General features: G+C 44.4%; 1 protein-coding gene across 2 annotated transcripts in view; it reads left to right on the top strand.

Moving 5' to 3' along the window:
• The window catches only part of LOC115169000 (eukaryotic translation initiation factor 4B), a 24,337-nt gene extending 10,626 nt beyond the window's left edge, over nt 1-13,711 (top strand). For both annotated transcript variants that reach the window (XM_029724596.1, XM_029724595.1), the window contains exons 5-13: nt 2,577-2,631; nt 2,783-2,935; nt 3,033-3,146; nt 3,245-3,445; nt 3,546-3,777; nt 3,888-3,976; nt 4,172-4,406; nt 12,664-12,701; nt 12,806-13,711. In XM_029724596.1, the coding sequence (XP_029580456.1) occupies nt 2,577-2,631; nt 2,783-2,935; nt 3,033-3,146; nt 3,245-3,445; nt 3,546-3,777; nt 3,888-3,976; nt 4,172-4,406; nt 12,664-12,701; nt 12,806-12,825 (1,137 nt within the window). In that variant the 3' untranslated portion in view covers nt 12,826-13,711. The remainder of the gene's footprint in view (nt 1-2,576; nt 2,632-2,782; nt 2,936-3,032; nt 3,147-3,244; nt 3,446-3,545; nt 3,778-3,887; nt 3,977-4,171; nt 4,407-12,663; nt 12,702-12,805) is intronic.

Here is a 13,711-nt window from a genome sequence, read left to right as displayed (position 1 = left end):
AGTGAGCTACAAGGGAAAAAGTCAGTGAAAACACCATTCAATAGGTTTAGCCACTAGATGGCATCCATTTGTTTTTTAAAGGCCCAGTGTATTCAAAAAACAGATTTTTTTTCAGTGTTTTATATATATTTCCACACTGAGGTTGGAATAATATTGTGAAAATTATGATAATGCCTTTCTACTGTAAGAGCTGTTTGAGAAGACTGCCTGAAATGTCAGCCTGTTTTGGTGGGATGGAGTTTTGTCCTGCCTGGTGACGTCACCAAGCTGTAAATGAGTTAATAGGCCAATAAGAGTTCCAAACCTCTGCCAATAACAGCTAGTTTTCAATTTTCCCCTCCCCTTTAGACCACTCCCAGACAGTCCTAGCAAAATTCTTGCTTGAGAAATTGCTCTTTGCAATCTTGAAAAATAACTGATATTGGCCCAAGGTGGAAGGAATGTTGAAACATAATTAACTAAATTACAATTATCGAAAATGTACGCTTAATCCATTATAAACTAATGTATAGAATTGATTATACAAGTGACACAAGTTCTATAGCACAACTGCAAAGTCATGTGTTAAGTGTAAAAGTAACCTTTTTATGCCTGTAAAGTCCATGTTGGATAAAACATTTCACTACAGGCCTGATGGAAACACAACATTTGTTGATAAACTTTCCAAATGGCGATAAAGTATGCTAGACAAGGAGGCATCTTTGTTGTTGTTAAATGAATTATGCGAGAAATGTCGGTGGATGGCTTTTATGGGCAAATATTGATATATACTGAACAAAGAATATAAATGCAACATGCAACATTTTCAATGATTTTACTGTGTTAGTTTGTAAAAGGAAATCAGTCAATTGAAATAAATGAATTGGGCCCTAACCTATAGATTTCACAACTTGGCAGGGGCGCAGGCATTTGGGAGCCAGGCCCACCCACTGGGGAGACAGTTTTTCCTCACAAAAGGTCTTTATTACAGACAGAAATATTCCACTTCTCCAGCGTGCCAGTGGCCATCGAAAGTGAGCATTTGCCCACTGAAGTCGGTTACGATGCCAAACTGCAGTCAAGACCCTGGTGAGGACAACGAGCACGCAGATGAGCTTCACTGAAACATTTTCTGACAGTTTGTGCAGAAATTATTGGATTGTGCAAATCCACAGTTTCATCGGCTGTCCAGGTGGCTGGTCTCAGACAATCCCGCAGGTGAACAAGCCGGATGTGGAAGTCCTGGGCTGGCGTGGTTACACGTGATCGGCAGTTGTGAGGCCAGTTGGACGCATTGCCAGCTCTGAAGGACGCTCCTGCAGTCAGCATGCCAATTGCACGCTCCCTCAACTTGATACATCTGTGGCATTTTGTTGTATGACACAACTGCACATTTGAGAGTGGCCTTTTATTGTTCCCAGCACCTGTGTAATGATCATGCGGTTTAGTCAACTTCTTGATATGCCACACCTGTCAGGGGGATGGATTATCTTGCCAAAGGAGAAATGCTCATTAACAGGGATACAAACAAATTTGTGCACCAAATTTGAGAGCTGTGTTTTTTGTGCAGATGGAACATTCTGCTCATGAAACACGGGACCAACACTTTACATGTTGCGTTTTATATTTTTGTTCAGTATAATAACCATCACATCGATGTAGACTTGGAGTCACGCAATGACATGTTGTGTGGTCCTCCCACTACGATTCTTCGGGAAAGCATGGAGTTTTAGGCTACAGATTAATACATTTATGATGAACTGCACAAGGTGGTGAAAGTGCAAGGTGATGAGCTTGATGCTCCTTTCCAATAAATATCCAGGGTCTTCTTCTAGTGACAGGATGATCGATGCTTGACTGCTGTTTGACAACAACAAAAATATTCTCGCTCTCATCCATAATTATCTCATCATGTAGACTAGACTACCTGCACAGCCTAACCACACTACGTCTGTTGTTTGCTAGAGCGCACGTACCAAGACCAAAGCAGGCATTTGCTATTTAACTCAACAGTTTTTGTGACAAACTATTGGTAGAGTGGAAAATGCGATGGACACAGTGGTTTTTATTCGGTACATGAAAATGTAACCGAAAAGTAATTTTTGTGCGCACTACGTCATCACGTACTGATTTTTATCCGCAAGCACTCCGTTTGGGGTGCAGTGAGATACCAGATGGGTTGGACGATACTTTTCTCATCAATCATCTTGAAAAAACGTATACTTAACTGGAAAATCAACCAATCCTCCATCGTTAACGCAATGAAAAGGTCAAATGCTTTATTATCTAAATGTTGAAAGTGTGCGGGCGATGGAGAGAAACGAAATGGTGCAGTTTGAGGCCATGTGTCGGAGAGTGATGCGGGCGTTGGGGGGGGCTGGGCAGGTGTGATGCTATCGTTTGTATGTGTACTTTTTGTCATGTAGGAAATAAATATATATACTTTTTTTATGCTCTTTGCTAAGCTATGTTTGTTTTCAATTAGGATTGTTCTATTTTTTGACAATCACAGTAAGGTACTTGTTACCAAGAAAGGATTTGATATTGAGATAAAACAGCTGCATTGGACCTTTAATGTTTACTCTTTCCCCATGCAGAACTTGGGAAATAGAAGAATCCGTGTGGACATTGCAGACCAGTCTAATGACAAAGGTGTGTATCTTATCTTGAAGCTACAGTACTACCATACACATTTTTGCAGCTGTGCATTCTACAAACACTTGCGCAGTTCAGATGAACTTGATTAAGCATCAGAAGAGTTTGTCTCCACTTCCTTTGTGACTCATCTGTGTCTCTCTCTCAGGGAGGGATAATCACTCCATGGGTGGCCGGGACAGGGACCGAGGGGGAGACTTTGGCCCAGACAAGACAGACTGTGATGACTGGAGGGCTCCTCGGCCCAGTGGAGGAGAGAGTGACGACGGGCCGCCTCGGAGAGATGACGCCTTTGGAGACCGTGAGTACAGTATAGGTCAGAAACTACATGTCCTCTATGTGGGGTAGATTGACCCCCTAAACCCCTCCGCCCCCTCTCTGTCTGCCGTTTGCTCCAGGGTCACGGGACCGCTACGAGTCAGACAGGCCCAGAGGAGATGATCGCTACGGAGGGGGCCAGGACAGGTTCAGGGATCGCTATGATGACCGGGATCGCAGAGATGACCGAGGAGGTCAGTTGGAATGCCTGGTCTTACACCAGTACACCTATACACATTCAGCATTTTAGTGAGAAGGCTTACTAATATAGTATTTCTGCCGCTTCCCTCAGGTGGTTTTGGTGGCGGTGGTGGTGGCCGCAGGGCATTTGGCACTGGTTACAGGCGCGATGAGGGAGGACAGGATAGCTACCGGCAGGATAGCTACCGGCCGGATAGCTACCGACGGGATGACTACCGGGTTAGTGGGGATCGTTATGGTGACCGTGGTAGCGATCGATACGAGAGACGGGAGGAAAGCCGGGATGACAGAGGTGAGAAAGTTGAATATTAAAATACATGATCTCATTCTTCATGTGCACCGACCCAGTGGAACCTGCACTGTACCAGGGTGTACTTTTTGGCCATTCTTAGTTGCTGTCGAGAGGCCCAAATTGATCCTGAAGCCCCGTAGCGTACCCAAAGAGGTGGAGCAGAGCAACACCCCGTTTGCCCCCTCAGGCAGGGCTGCCTCCATCTTCGGCGGGGCCAAGCCAGTGGACACGGCCGCCAAGGAGAGAGAGGTCGAGGAGAGGCTGAAGAGGGAACAGGAGAAACTACAGCGACAGCTAGAGGACAGGATCCCAGACCGCAAGCCCAGAGAGAGGTATGTGACGAAGGGCAGAAGAGCATAGGCTAACATGAGGAAATGGAGTAAAGAACAAACTTCATGTATAGCATGTTACCCTTGACTCATTGATCCTGGTCATCCCTCAGGCACCCCAGCTGGCGCAGTGAGGACCAACCTGCAGAACGCTCTCGAACTGGCAGCGAGTCTTCCCAACCAGGCAGCCAGTCTGGCAGAGGTGAGAATTTGACTGGCTATGATGGGTAATGCAGTCAGCCATTAGATCAGTACTGTAGTCGCTGAGACGTCTTTGGAGGGTAATGTTGTGATTTCAGCTGACTTTGGGAGGGTTGGTCTAAAATAATAGAATACACATTTCCTGTTGGACGTTGGACAATAAAGTCCTATTTTCTTCTTCCTGTCCCATTGCCAGCCTCCAAGCGCAGGGAGAGCGAGCGCTCGGTGGACAGTGGTCGTGAAGAGGAGCCCTCCTCCCCTGTGACCCTGCCCCCTCCCAGACAGGACGGGCAGCCCCTGAAGGTGGTGCTTGCCCCGCCCCCCAAGGAGAACGCCTGGGCCAAGAGGACCACGCCTGTTGGGGCCTCCAGTGAGGGCTCGGCTGGGCTACCTGTCGCCCCCAGCAGTGACACAGCCCCACAGCTCACCAGGTTAGAGGTCATCACATAGATTGATTCTATGGGTCACCCCACCCTACAATCCTAACGCCCCTAACACCTACAGTGGTTCCTCAATGAAACGTTCTGAGATTATGCCGCAGGACATTGAGGTGATTTGTATGTTACCCTGCGTCACTGATTCATATGCTCCAGACCACCGCAAGGCCGTGTTAGAGCGCTGATTGTGCTTTAGGGTACATTGTAAAATGTTGGTCCCAACGCGCTAATGTGTCTCTACCTGAGTGAATGCTGTCAATGAATGGGCAATATGGCGCAGATCAGGCTCCGTCACAGCCGGCCGCGACCGGGAGACCGATGGGGCGGCGCTCAATTGGCCCAGCATCGTCCGGTTTAGGGGAGCGTTTGGCCGCCAGGGATGTACTTGTCCCATCGCGCACTAGCGACTTCTGTGGCGGGCCGGGCGCAGTGCACGCTGACACGGTCGCCAGGTGCACAGTGTTTCCTCCGACACATTGGTGCAGCTGGCTTCCCCGGTTAAGTGGCCATTGCATGGTTGTGTTGTGTTTCGGAGGACGCATGGCTCTCGACCTTCGCCTCTCCCGAGTCCGTACGGGAGTTGCAGCGATGAGACAAGACAGTAACTACCAATTGGATACCACGAAATTGGGGAGAAAACCGGGTAAAATATTTTTTTTAACGGGCGAGATAAACCAAATAGAAACTGGTAATTGTGCACGACTTCGCAATTGTATTTGAATGAACTGAATGATGAGGATGAAGAAGAAGAAGAGGGTGATTGAATTTAGAACAATAGTGTAAGAATTGCTCTTCCTCTGTCCTGCATGCGCACCCAAAAAAAGACACTTCATCAAGGGAATCTGTAACTGGACTGTAGCATATTACTTCAACTGTTACACTAGGGTTTTTATTCTAAGTTAAAATAAAAATGTTCAGTTATATTCCATGATAGTCGTCAGATATACTGTGTGTGTTGACTGAATATAAGCACCTAGTGACGTCTGCTAAATAAACAAGTTGACGGCGCAGTCATATAGCCTCGGCTACTAGGCACAGATAAAATACAACTCAAAAAAAGGTTTCACATATTTTCAAGACCAGAGCTATTTAGTTGATTAGTTGTATTTATTACTTTTACTTGTGGAATGTTACTGAAATGTTACCATCTGGTGGAGCATGGAGTGGAAGTGCTCTGTACTGTAAGAATGTTACCATCTGGTGGAGCATGGAGTGGAGGTGCTCTGTACTGTAAGAATGTTACCATCTGGTGGAGCATGGAGTGGAAGTGCTCTGTACTGTAAGAATGTTACCATCTGGTGGAGCATGGAGTGGAGGTGCTCTGTACTGTAAGAATGTTACCATCTGGTGGAGCATGGAGTGGAGGTGCTCTGTACTGTAAGAATGTTACCATCTGGTGGAGCATGGAGTGGAAGTGCTCTGTACTGTAAGAATGTTACCATCTGGTGGAGCATGGAGTGGAGGTGCTCTGTACTGTAAGAATGTTACCATCTGGTGGAGCATGGAGTGGAGGTGCTCTGTACTGTAAGAATGTTACCATCTGGTGGAGCATGGAGTGGAAGTGCTCTGTACTGTAAGAATGTTACCATCTGGTGGAGCATGGAGTGGAAGTGCTCTGTACTGTAAGAATGTTACCATCTGGTGGAGCATGGAGTGGAGGTGCTCTGTACTGTAAGAATGTTACCATCTGGTGGAGCATGGAGTGGAAGTACTCTGTACTGTAAGACCTCAACCCAATTGAGATGGTTTGGGGTAAGTTGGACCACAGAGTGAAGGAAAAGCAACCAACAATTGCTCAACATATGTTGGAACTCCTTCAAGACTGTTGGAAAAGCATTCCTCATGAAGCTGGTAAAAAAGAAAGAAAAACCCTTGAATGAGTAGTTGTCCAAACTTTTGACTGGTACTGTATATTGAAATAGCAATTGAGAGAGAGACCTTTGGAGATTAGGGGGCAATTATCAGACCAAATGTGAGGACACTTCACCTGATACAAGACTAAAGTTATAAATGTATCAATATCACAGATCTGATTTGCCCTAACGAAAAATGCATCAACACCCTACAAATATGTACATTTATTATAACCCACATAATAATCAAATCAACCTTATAATAGGCAATGATTTATACGTTTCCAAAAGAAAGATGCATATACATATACAATATTTGTTCATCAACATCTTTGTTTTCATTTAATAAAATTATGATCAAGACTCAGATGTTTGTTTCAACTACATTTTAGTTCCACCCCCCCCTCCCAACCATGGGTAAAACCTTGCTGAGAAGATTCATGTATTTGTTGCGTTGTTGTATCGTCAGTTTCTCAAGCCAATACGTCTTGATGCACTTCACTGGTTCATCTTTGCTTGTAGGCTTGGCAGAGTTACAGATTGTTTTCAGTTGATGCCAATCAAGTTTTGATCAGATTTAAATCGGGAGACCTACATTATCATATTTTTTTATATATATACTGTAGGCGAGGTGAGTCTCACTAGTGTTGAGTAATGTGCTGTGAAAAAAGTGTTTTAGGTCTACTTACTCTGCTGGCGTCTTGACCCAGATTATACCCTCGTTTGCAATGCAAACCCAGGCGGCAGTGTGTTTTGAGTCACTGTCTGCATTTGAGAGAGATCGCTCAATCATCATAGCTACAGTATGTGCTATAGCATAATCAAAGTGAGGACAGTGGGAGGTCTGCTGTATACGTATGGCCTATTGTAACATGGAGTCACACTATGCCAGTACTCATCACCCCACCCTAAACTCTGCCATTAACACAGTTACCATTAAAGAAATTATGTTTATCTCAGAATATTTTCATTGAGACCAAGGAGAACAGACGGAATGGACATAGCCAGCTTCTTTCTATGGTGCTACCCGGTCCAGAGATACGGGCGATATGGAGAGTCATGCAGCATTGGCGGAGAGTCAGGCGGAGAATGACGCGTTGAAGAGGGCGAGGGACGAGATGGAGTCACGATCCACGCCAGGCACACCTGTGAGCTCTGGAACTCCACCATCGACAAGCAGAGGCAACAATGGTGGAGGCTTCGTCAGGTCGTCTGTTCACCCCGACATTTCCATTCCTCTTCTTCTTCTGACACCAGAACTGCTCACCACGAGTGGACACAGAACACCAACTGGGATGGATCCCGAGGCAAATGTGGCTTACCAGTGAACCTCCGAGTGTTCGTCATGAATACTGTGTTTCAGAAGTTTCTGTCCATGAGTGATGCAACCCGAAAAAGCATAAAAGACAGAGTTAATGAGTACTTGAGGTCGCTGAGAAAGTCTGGACATGGCCTGCTCTCCCTTATCTAAGGAATTAGGCATACAGTATATCTAGGCTACAGTAAACATCTCATGGTCCTGTTGGTTTTTGTCACATTGCACAGTAGCCTAATAAACATGTGCATTTTGAAACGGTGGGAAAAAAAATAAAACGTCTAATTCAGTATATTTCTACCACTAGATGCTGCGTTTTTATTTTTTGAGTTCTTGGCTTACAGAAGCGATGGACATTGGTCGCAGGTCACGCATTGATGAGCCATTTAAACTGGACAATAGCCAGCCAAAACCCTCATAATAGCTAATTGGTGATCGAAACTAATTTGTATCTGGCCATCCAGATACAATGACATATTTGAAGGGGTTGTTGCATTTGTCAATTTATTATAATCCACATAAATCACCATACAAAAATCTCCCAATTTCTGGCTCTAATTTCTGGGTGTAAGTACATTTGACCGTCATGCTCATCGGTCTATAGAATAATTAGCATAATTGTATTTGTCAACTGGTAATTAAAGTGCGCCTCCCATTCACCATTCAAGTGCAGGCGACAGGCTATCAGCGCTTCACCCACCACCTTACAATGTGAGCTGGAGGCGTTTGTTTTTCACAAGTGTAGCAGGTTGTGAACAACGTTTCCACACGTTTCCAGACTGAGAATTGTAAATGACTGTAATTAATGCATTCATTCGATACATTTGAATACAAAAATATGCCATACACCTATGATGAGCTATTAGCTAGACAATAGACTCTTGCCAAGTTGATTTCTATTTTTATAGACTTGACATTTATTAATGGATGTTTGCCTAGTAATGATAGTGACATGAAGAAGGAGATCAAGAAGCAGGGTAGGAGGAGCAAGCTCTGGGTGCTTATTACAGTATGTGTGATTTCATCTTTATTTTTTTCTGACAATTTCAAACAGTGTTAAACACAACAAATACAATAATCATTCACAAACAGATTATAATCAATCCCGTATAGTCTGTTCTAACAAAAAAGGTTTTAAAGTCGTTAGTACAGTCAAGATTAAAAACGGTTGAATTAATTCCTGAATTCAGTTGCTTTAGCCGACATGTTGTGGTTGATTTATTGTTTAATTATTCAAGGCTCCTTTCTCTTCTCTGTGCTGGAGTTCTTTTAAGAACTTGATGGTATAGCAATAGTCTAATAAACTTGAAATTAACTTGAATCATCTCTCTTCATTTTACCCACAAGAAAAATCACTAATAGTCTAGTTTAGTCCCATGTAGCTCAGTTGGTAGAGCATGGCGCTTGCAACGCCAGGATTGAGGGTTCGATTCCCATGAGGGACAAGTATGAAGAAAAAAGTACGAAAATGTATGCAATCACTACTATAAGTCATGTCTGGGGCGGCAGGTAGACTAGTGGTTAGAGCATTGGGCCAGTAACCGAAAGGTTGCTAGATCGAATCCCCGAATAATAGTGAAGACATCAAAACTATGACATAACACATATAGAATCATGTAGTAACCAAAAAGTGTTAAACAAATCAAAATATATTTTATATTTTAGTTTCCTCAAAGTAGCCACCATTTGCTTTGACAGCTATGAACATTCTTGGCATTCTCTCAACCAGCTTCACCTGGAATACTTTTCCAACAGTCTTGGAGTTCCCACATATGCTGAGCAATTATTGGCCGCTTTTCCTTCACTCTGCGGTCCAACCTATCCCAAATCATCTCAATTGGGTTGAGGTCGGGTGATTGTGGAAGCCAGGTCATCTGATGCACCACTATATCACTCTCCTTCTTGGTCAAACAGCCCTTACACAGCCTGGTGTTGTGTTTGGTCATTGTCCTGTTGAAAAACAAATTATAGTCCCACTAAGCGCAAACCAGATGGGATGGCGTATTGCTGCAGAATGCTGTGGTAGCCATGCTGGTCAAGTGTGCCTTGAATTCTAAATAAATCACAGACAGTGTCACCAGCAAAGCACCATCACACCTCCTCCTCTATGCTTCACGGAGGGAACAACAAACACGTAGATCATCCGTTCACCTACTCTGCGTCTCACAAAGACATGGCGGTTGGAACCAAAAATCTCTAATTTGGGCACATCAGACCAAAGGACAGATTTCTACCGGTCTAATGTTCATTGCTTGTGTTACTTGGCCCAAGCAAGTCTCTTCTTATTGGTGTCCTTTAGTAGATCATAAAGGACAACAACCCCCCGAGCCACTGCCTGTTCACCCCGCTATCATCCAGAAGGCGAGGTCAGTACAGGTGCATCAAAACTGGGACCAAGAGACTGAAAAACAGCTTCTATCTCAAGGCCATCAGACTGTGAAATCAAATGTTATTTGTCACATGCGTCGAATACAACAGGTGAACAGTGAAATGCTTACTTACAAGCCATTAACCAACAATGCAGTTTTTAAAAAATACCTTTAAAAATAAATACCAAAAAAACAAAAAATAAGAGATAAGAAAAACAAATAATTAAAGAGCAGCAGTAACAGCCATCACTAGGTAGCTTCCACACAGTTACGTAATCCTGCACGTTAGAGGCTGCTGCCCTATATACATAGACTTGAAATCACTGGCCACTTTAATAATGGAACACTAGTCACTTTAATAATGTTTACGTACTTTTGCTTTACTCAATTCATATGTATATACTGTATTCTATTCTACTGTATTTAGTCTATGCCACACCGACATTTCTCATCCTAATTATATATTCCTTAATTCCATTCTTATACTTTTAGGTTGTGTGTACTGTTGTGAATTGTTAGATATTACTGCACTATTGAAACAAGTCCAAATCAATTTAATATACCCAATCACAAAGAAATCCATTCATATTTTGTTTAGGAAGGTCATAAAAAAAAACTGATACTAAGACAATTTATTTTCAAAGAACAGAAAAGCATGTTTTAAGATGCGTTTCTCTGTGCTGTAGTAGTTGAGGCTATGGTTGCTTCATGTCAACAAAATGAATGAACTTGCTATGCTTTTTAAGATGGGGTATAGCAATCAAAACGTCTGGCCTGCACGGACCTCCTGTAGAATTATTTGAGAAAGTAACCAAGCACCGACAAGCTTCACGAAGACGCCCTCAGAGATGCCCTCTGGTGGTTTCAACGAGCATTAACTGCAACAAAGTCTGACGGTAAAATACACTGCTCAAAAAAATAAAGGGAACACTTAAACAACACATCCTACATCTGAATGAAAGAAATTATCTTATTAAATACTTTTTTCTTTACATAGTTGAATGTGCTGACAACAAAATCACACAAAAATAATCAATGGAAATCCAATTTATCAACCCATGGAGGTCTGGATTTGGAGTCACACTCAAAATTAAAGTGGAAAACCACACTACAGGCTGATCCAACTTTGATGTAATGTCCTTAAAACAAGTCAAAATGAGGCTCAGTAGTGTGTGTGGCCTCCACGTGCCTGTATGACCTCCCTACAGCGCCTGGGCATGCTCCTGATGAGGTGGCGGATGGTCTCCTGAGGGATCTCCTCCCAGACCTGGACTAAAGCATCCACCAACTCCTGGACAGTCTGTGGTGCAACGTGGCGTTGGTGGATGGAGCGAGACATGATGTCCCAGATGTGCTCAATTGGATTCAGGTCTGGGGAATGGGCGGGCCAGTCCATAGCATCAATGCCTTCCTCTTGCAGGAACTGCTGACACACTCCAGCCACATGAGGTCTAGCATTGTCTTGCATTAGGAGGAACCCAGGGACAACCACACCAGCATATGGTCTCACAAGGGGTCTGAGGATCTCATCTCGGTACCTAATGGCAGTCAGGCTACCTCTGGCGAGCACATGGAGGGCTGTGCGGCCCCCCAAAGAAATGCCACCCCACACCATGACTGACCCACCACCAAACCGGTCATGCTGGAGGATGTTGCAGGCAGCAGAACGTTCTCCACGGCATCTCCACACTCTGTCACGTCTGTCACGTGCTCAGTGTGAACCTGCTTTCATCTGTGAAGAGCACAGGGCGCCAGTGGCTAATTTGCCAATCTTGGTGTTCTCTGGCAAATGCCAAACGTCCTGCACGGTGTTGGGCTGTAAGCACAACCCCCACCTGTGGACGTCGGGCCCTCATACCACCCTCATGGAGTCTGTTTCTGACTGTTTGAGCAGACACATGCACATTTGTGGCCTGCTGGAGGTCATTTTGCATGGCTCTGGCAGTGCTTCTCCTGCTCCTCCTTGCACAAAGGCGGAGGTAGCGGTCCTGCTGCTGGGTTGTTGCCCTCCTACGGCCTCCTCCACATCTCCTGACGTACTGGCCTGTCTCCTGGTAGCGCCTCCATGCTCTGGACACTACGCTGACAGACACAGCAAACCTTCTTGCCACAGCTCGCATTGATGTGCCATCCTGGATGAGCTGCACTACCTGAGCCACTTGTGTGGGTTGTAGACTCCGTCTCATGCTACCACTAGAGTGAAAGCACCGTCAGCATTCAAAAGTGACCAAAACATCAGCCAGGAAGCATAGGAACTGAGAAGTGGTCTGTGGACTCCACCTGCAGAACCACTCCTTTATTGGGGGTGTCTTGCTTATTGCCTATAATTTCCACCTGTTGTCTATTCCATTTGCACAACAGCATGTGACATTTATTGTCAATCAGTGTTGCTTCCTAAGTGGACAGTTTAATTTCACAGAAGTGTGATTGACTTGGAGTTACATTGTGTTGTTTAAGTGTTCCCTTTATTTTTTTGAGCAGTATACTATGACACGTGCGCTGTAACATGCTGTACCATACCGCAGCGTTCTGCGAGCTGTGCTGCAGTATGATCCAACTTTTAAATGAGGACCCACTGTATGAACAGGGATGCCCCAACCCTGTTTGTTTGATATTCTAGCAATGCACCTAACTGAGGATCGTTTTAGTCAGCCATGTTTGATCAGTACATTTCTCCATGGACATATTCCATTAACGTGCGTGTTTCTTTTCAGCTCCTCAAGCTTAGCTGATGATGAGGCGAATAAAAAAGGTAAAGATTGGTCGCTGACACTGAATTAACTGCTATATTGAGATTTTAGCGATTGTTCAGACTTTTCAATGGAGAACTCATACTTTCTCCGCAATTCTGTTCAGAGGTCGAGCTCAGCGAATAAGTACAGTATGCTGCCTTGCTATAATGGACGCAGACCCACATGACAATACGGAGGACAATGCAGACAGAGGTGGAATGAAAGAAGTGAAGATGTTTGATGCCAAAAAGAGTGAGATCTCTGCTCTGCACCACGACCTGGCTGGAGCAGCACTACAGCTCCCTTCCTGCTAACCTGCTTCAATAGAAACCCACCCCACAGTGCTGACTGGCTGCACCTTCAGGACTGTACCTAAACATAGAGAAATAATGACTGGTTTTAAGTAAAAAGAGACTGGAGGTTGACGTTTTAATCATTATAACAATTTTGAAAGGTGGGGTTGAGAAAACATGTATTGCTACGGGCGTCGTCGCCACCCACCGCCAGTCTAAATGCTGGACTATGTAAGCTGTCTGAGCTCTGTAAGCCTGGTTATGCTAATGATGGAGCGCCTGTGTCCAAGAGGGACAGACAAGAGTTTTAATAAAAGAAAACGGACAAAGTCTCCTTATTTTAGGGGGCTTTGCTGACATACCTTAACTTTTATTTGACTGAGGGAAGCAATGTTTGTGTTCCTCTGATCATGTATAGCAGTCAATTAGCTGCTTCTTTCCAGGGTCTTTCCCAATACACCGTCAATGGCTTCCTGCTTCCTTCACAGAAAGGAACCGCTTCCTCGTCTCATCCGGACCTGCCTGGAGGTCAACGCCAAGGCAACCATGTCATGGAAAATCATATGAGCTGTGTGATAAATGTTTTGGAGGAAAGCTCTTCACTCACTCTTATCCATGGGCCAAGTGTTGACTGGCGTTTAATGCAGAGGATGTTTCAGCATTGTCGTATGTAACCCCACTATCACATGTAACTGAAGAAGGAGATCTCATTAAATGTTTCTGGATGTTTCTGTTTC

Source organism: Salmo trutta, chromosome 30 (genome assembly GCF_901001165.1).
Source record: "Salmo trutta chromosome 30, fSalTru1.1, whole genome shotgun sequence".
Classification (NCBI taxonomy): domain Eukaryota; kingdom Metazoa; phylum Chordata; class Actinopteri; order Salmoniformes; family Salmonidae; genus Salmo; species Salmo trutta.
This window is presented reverse-complemented; position numbering and strand designations above follow the sequence as displayed.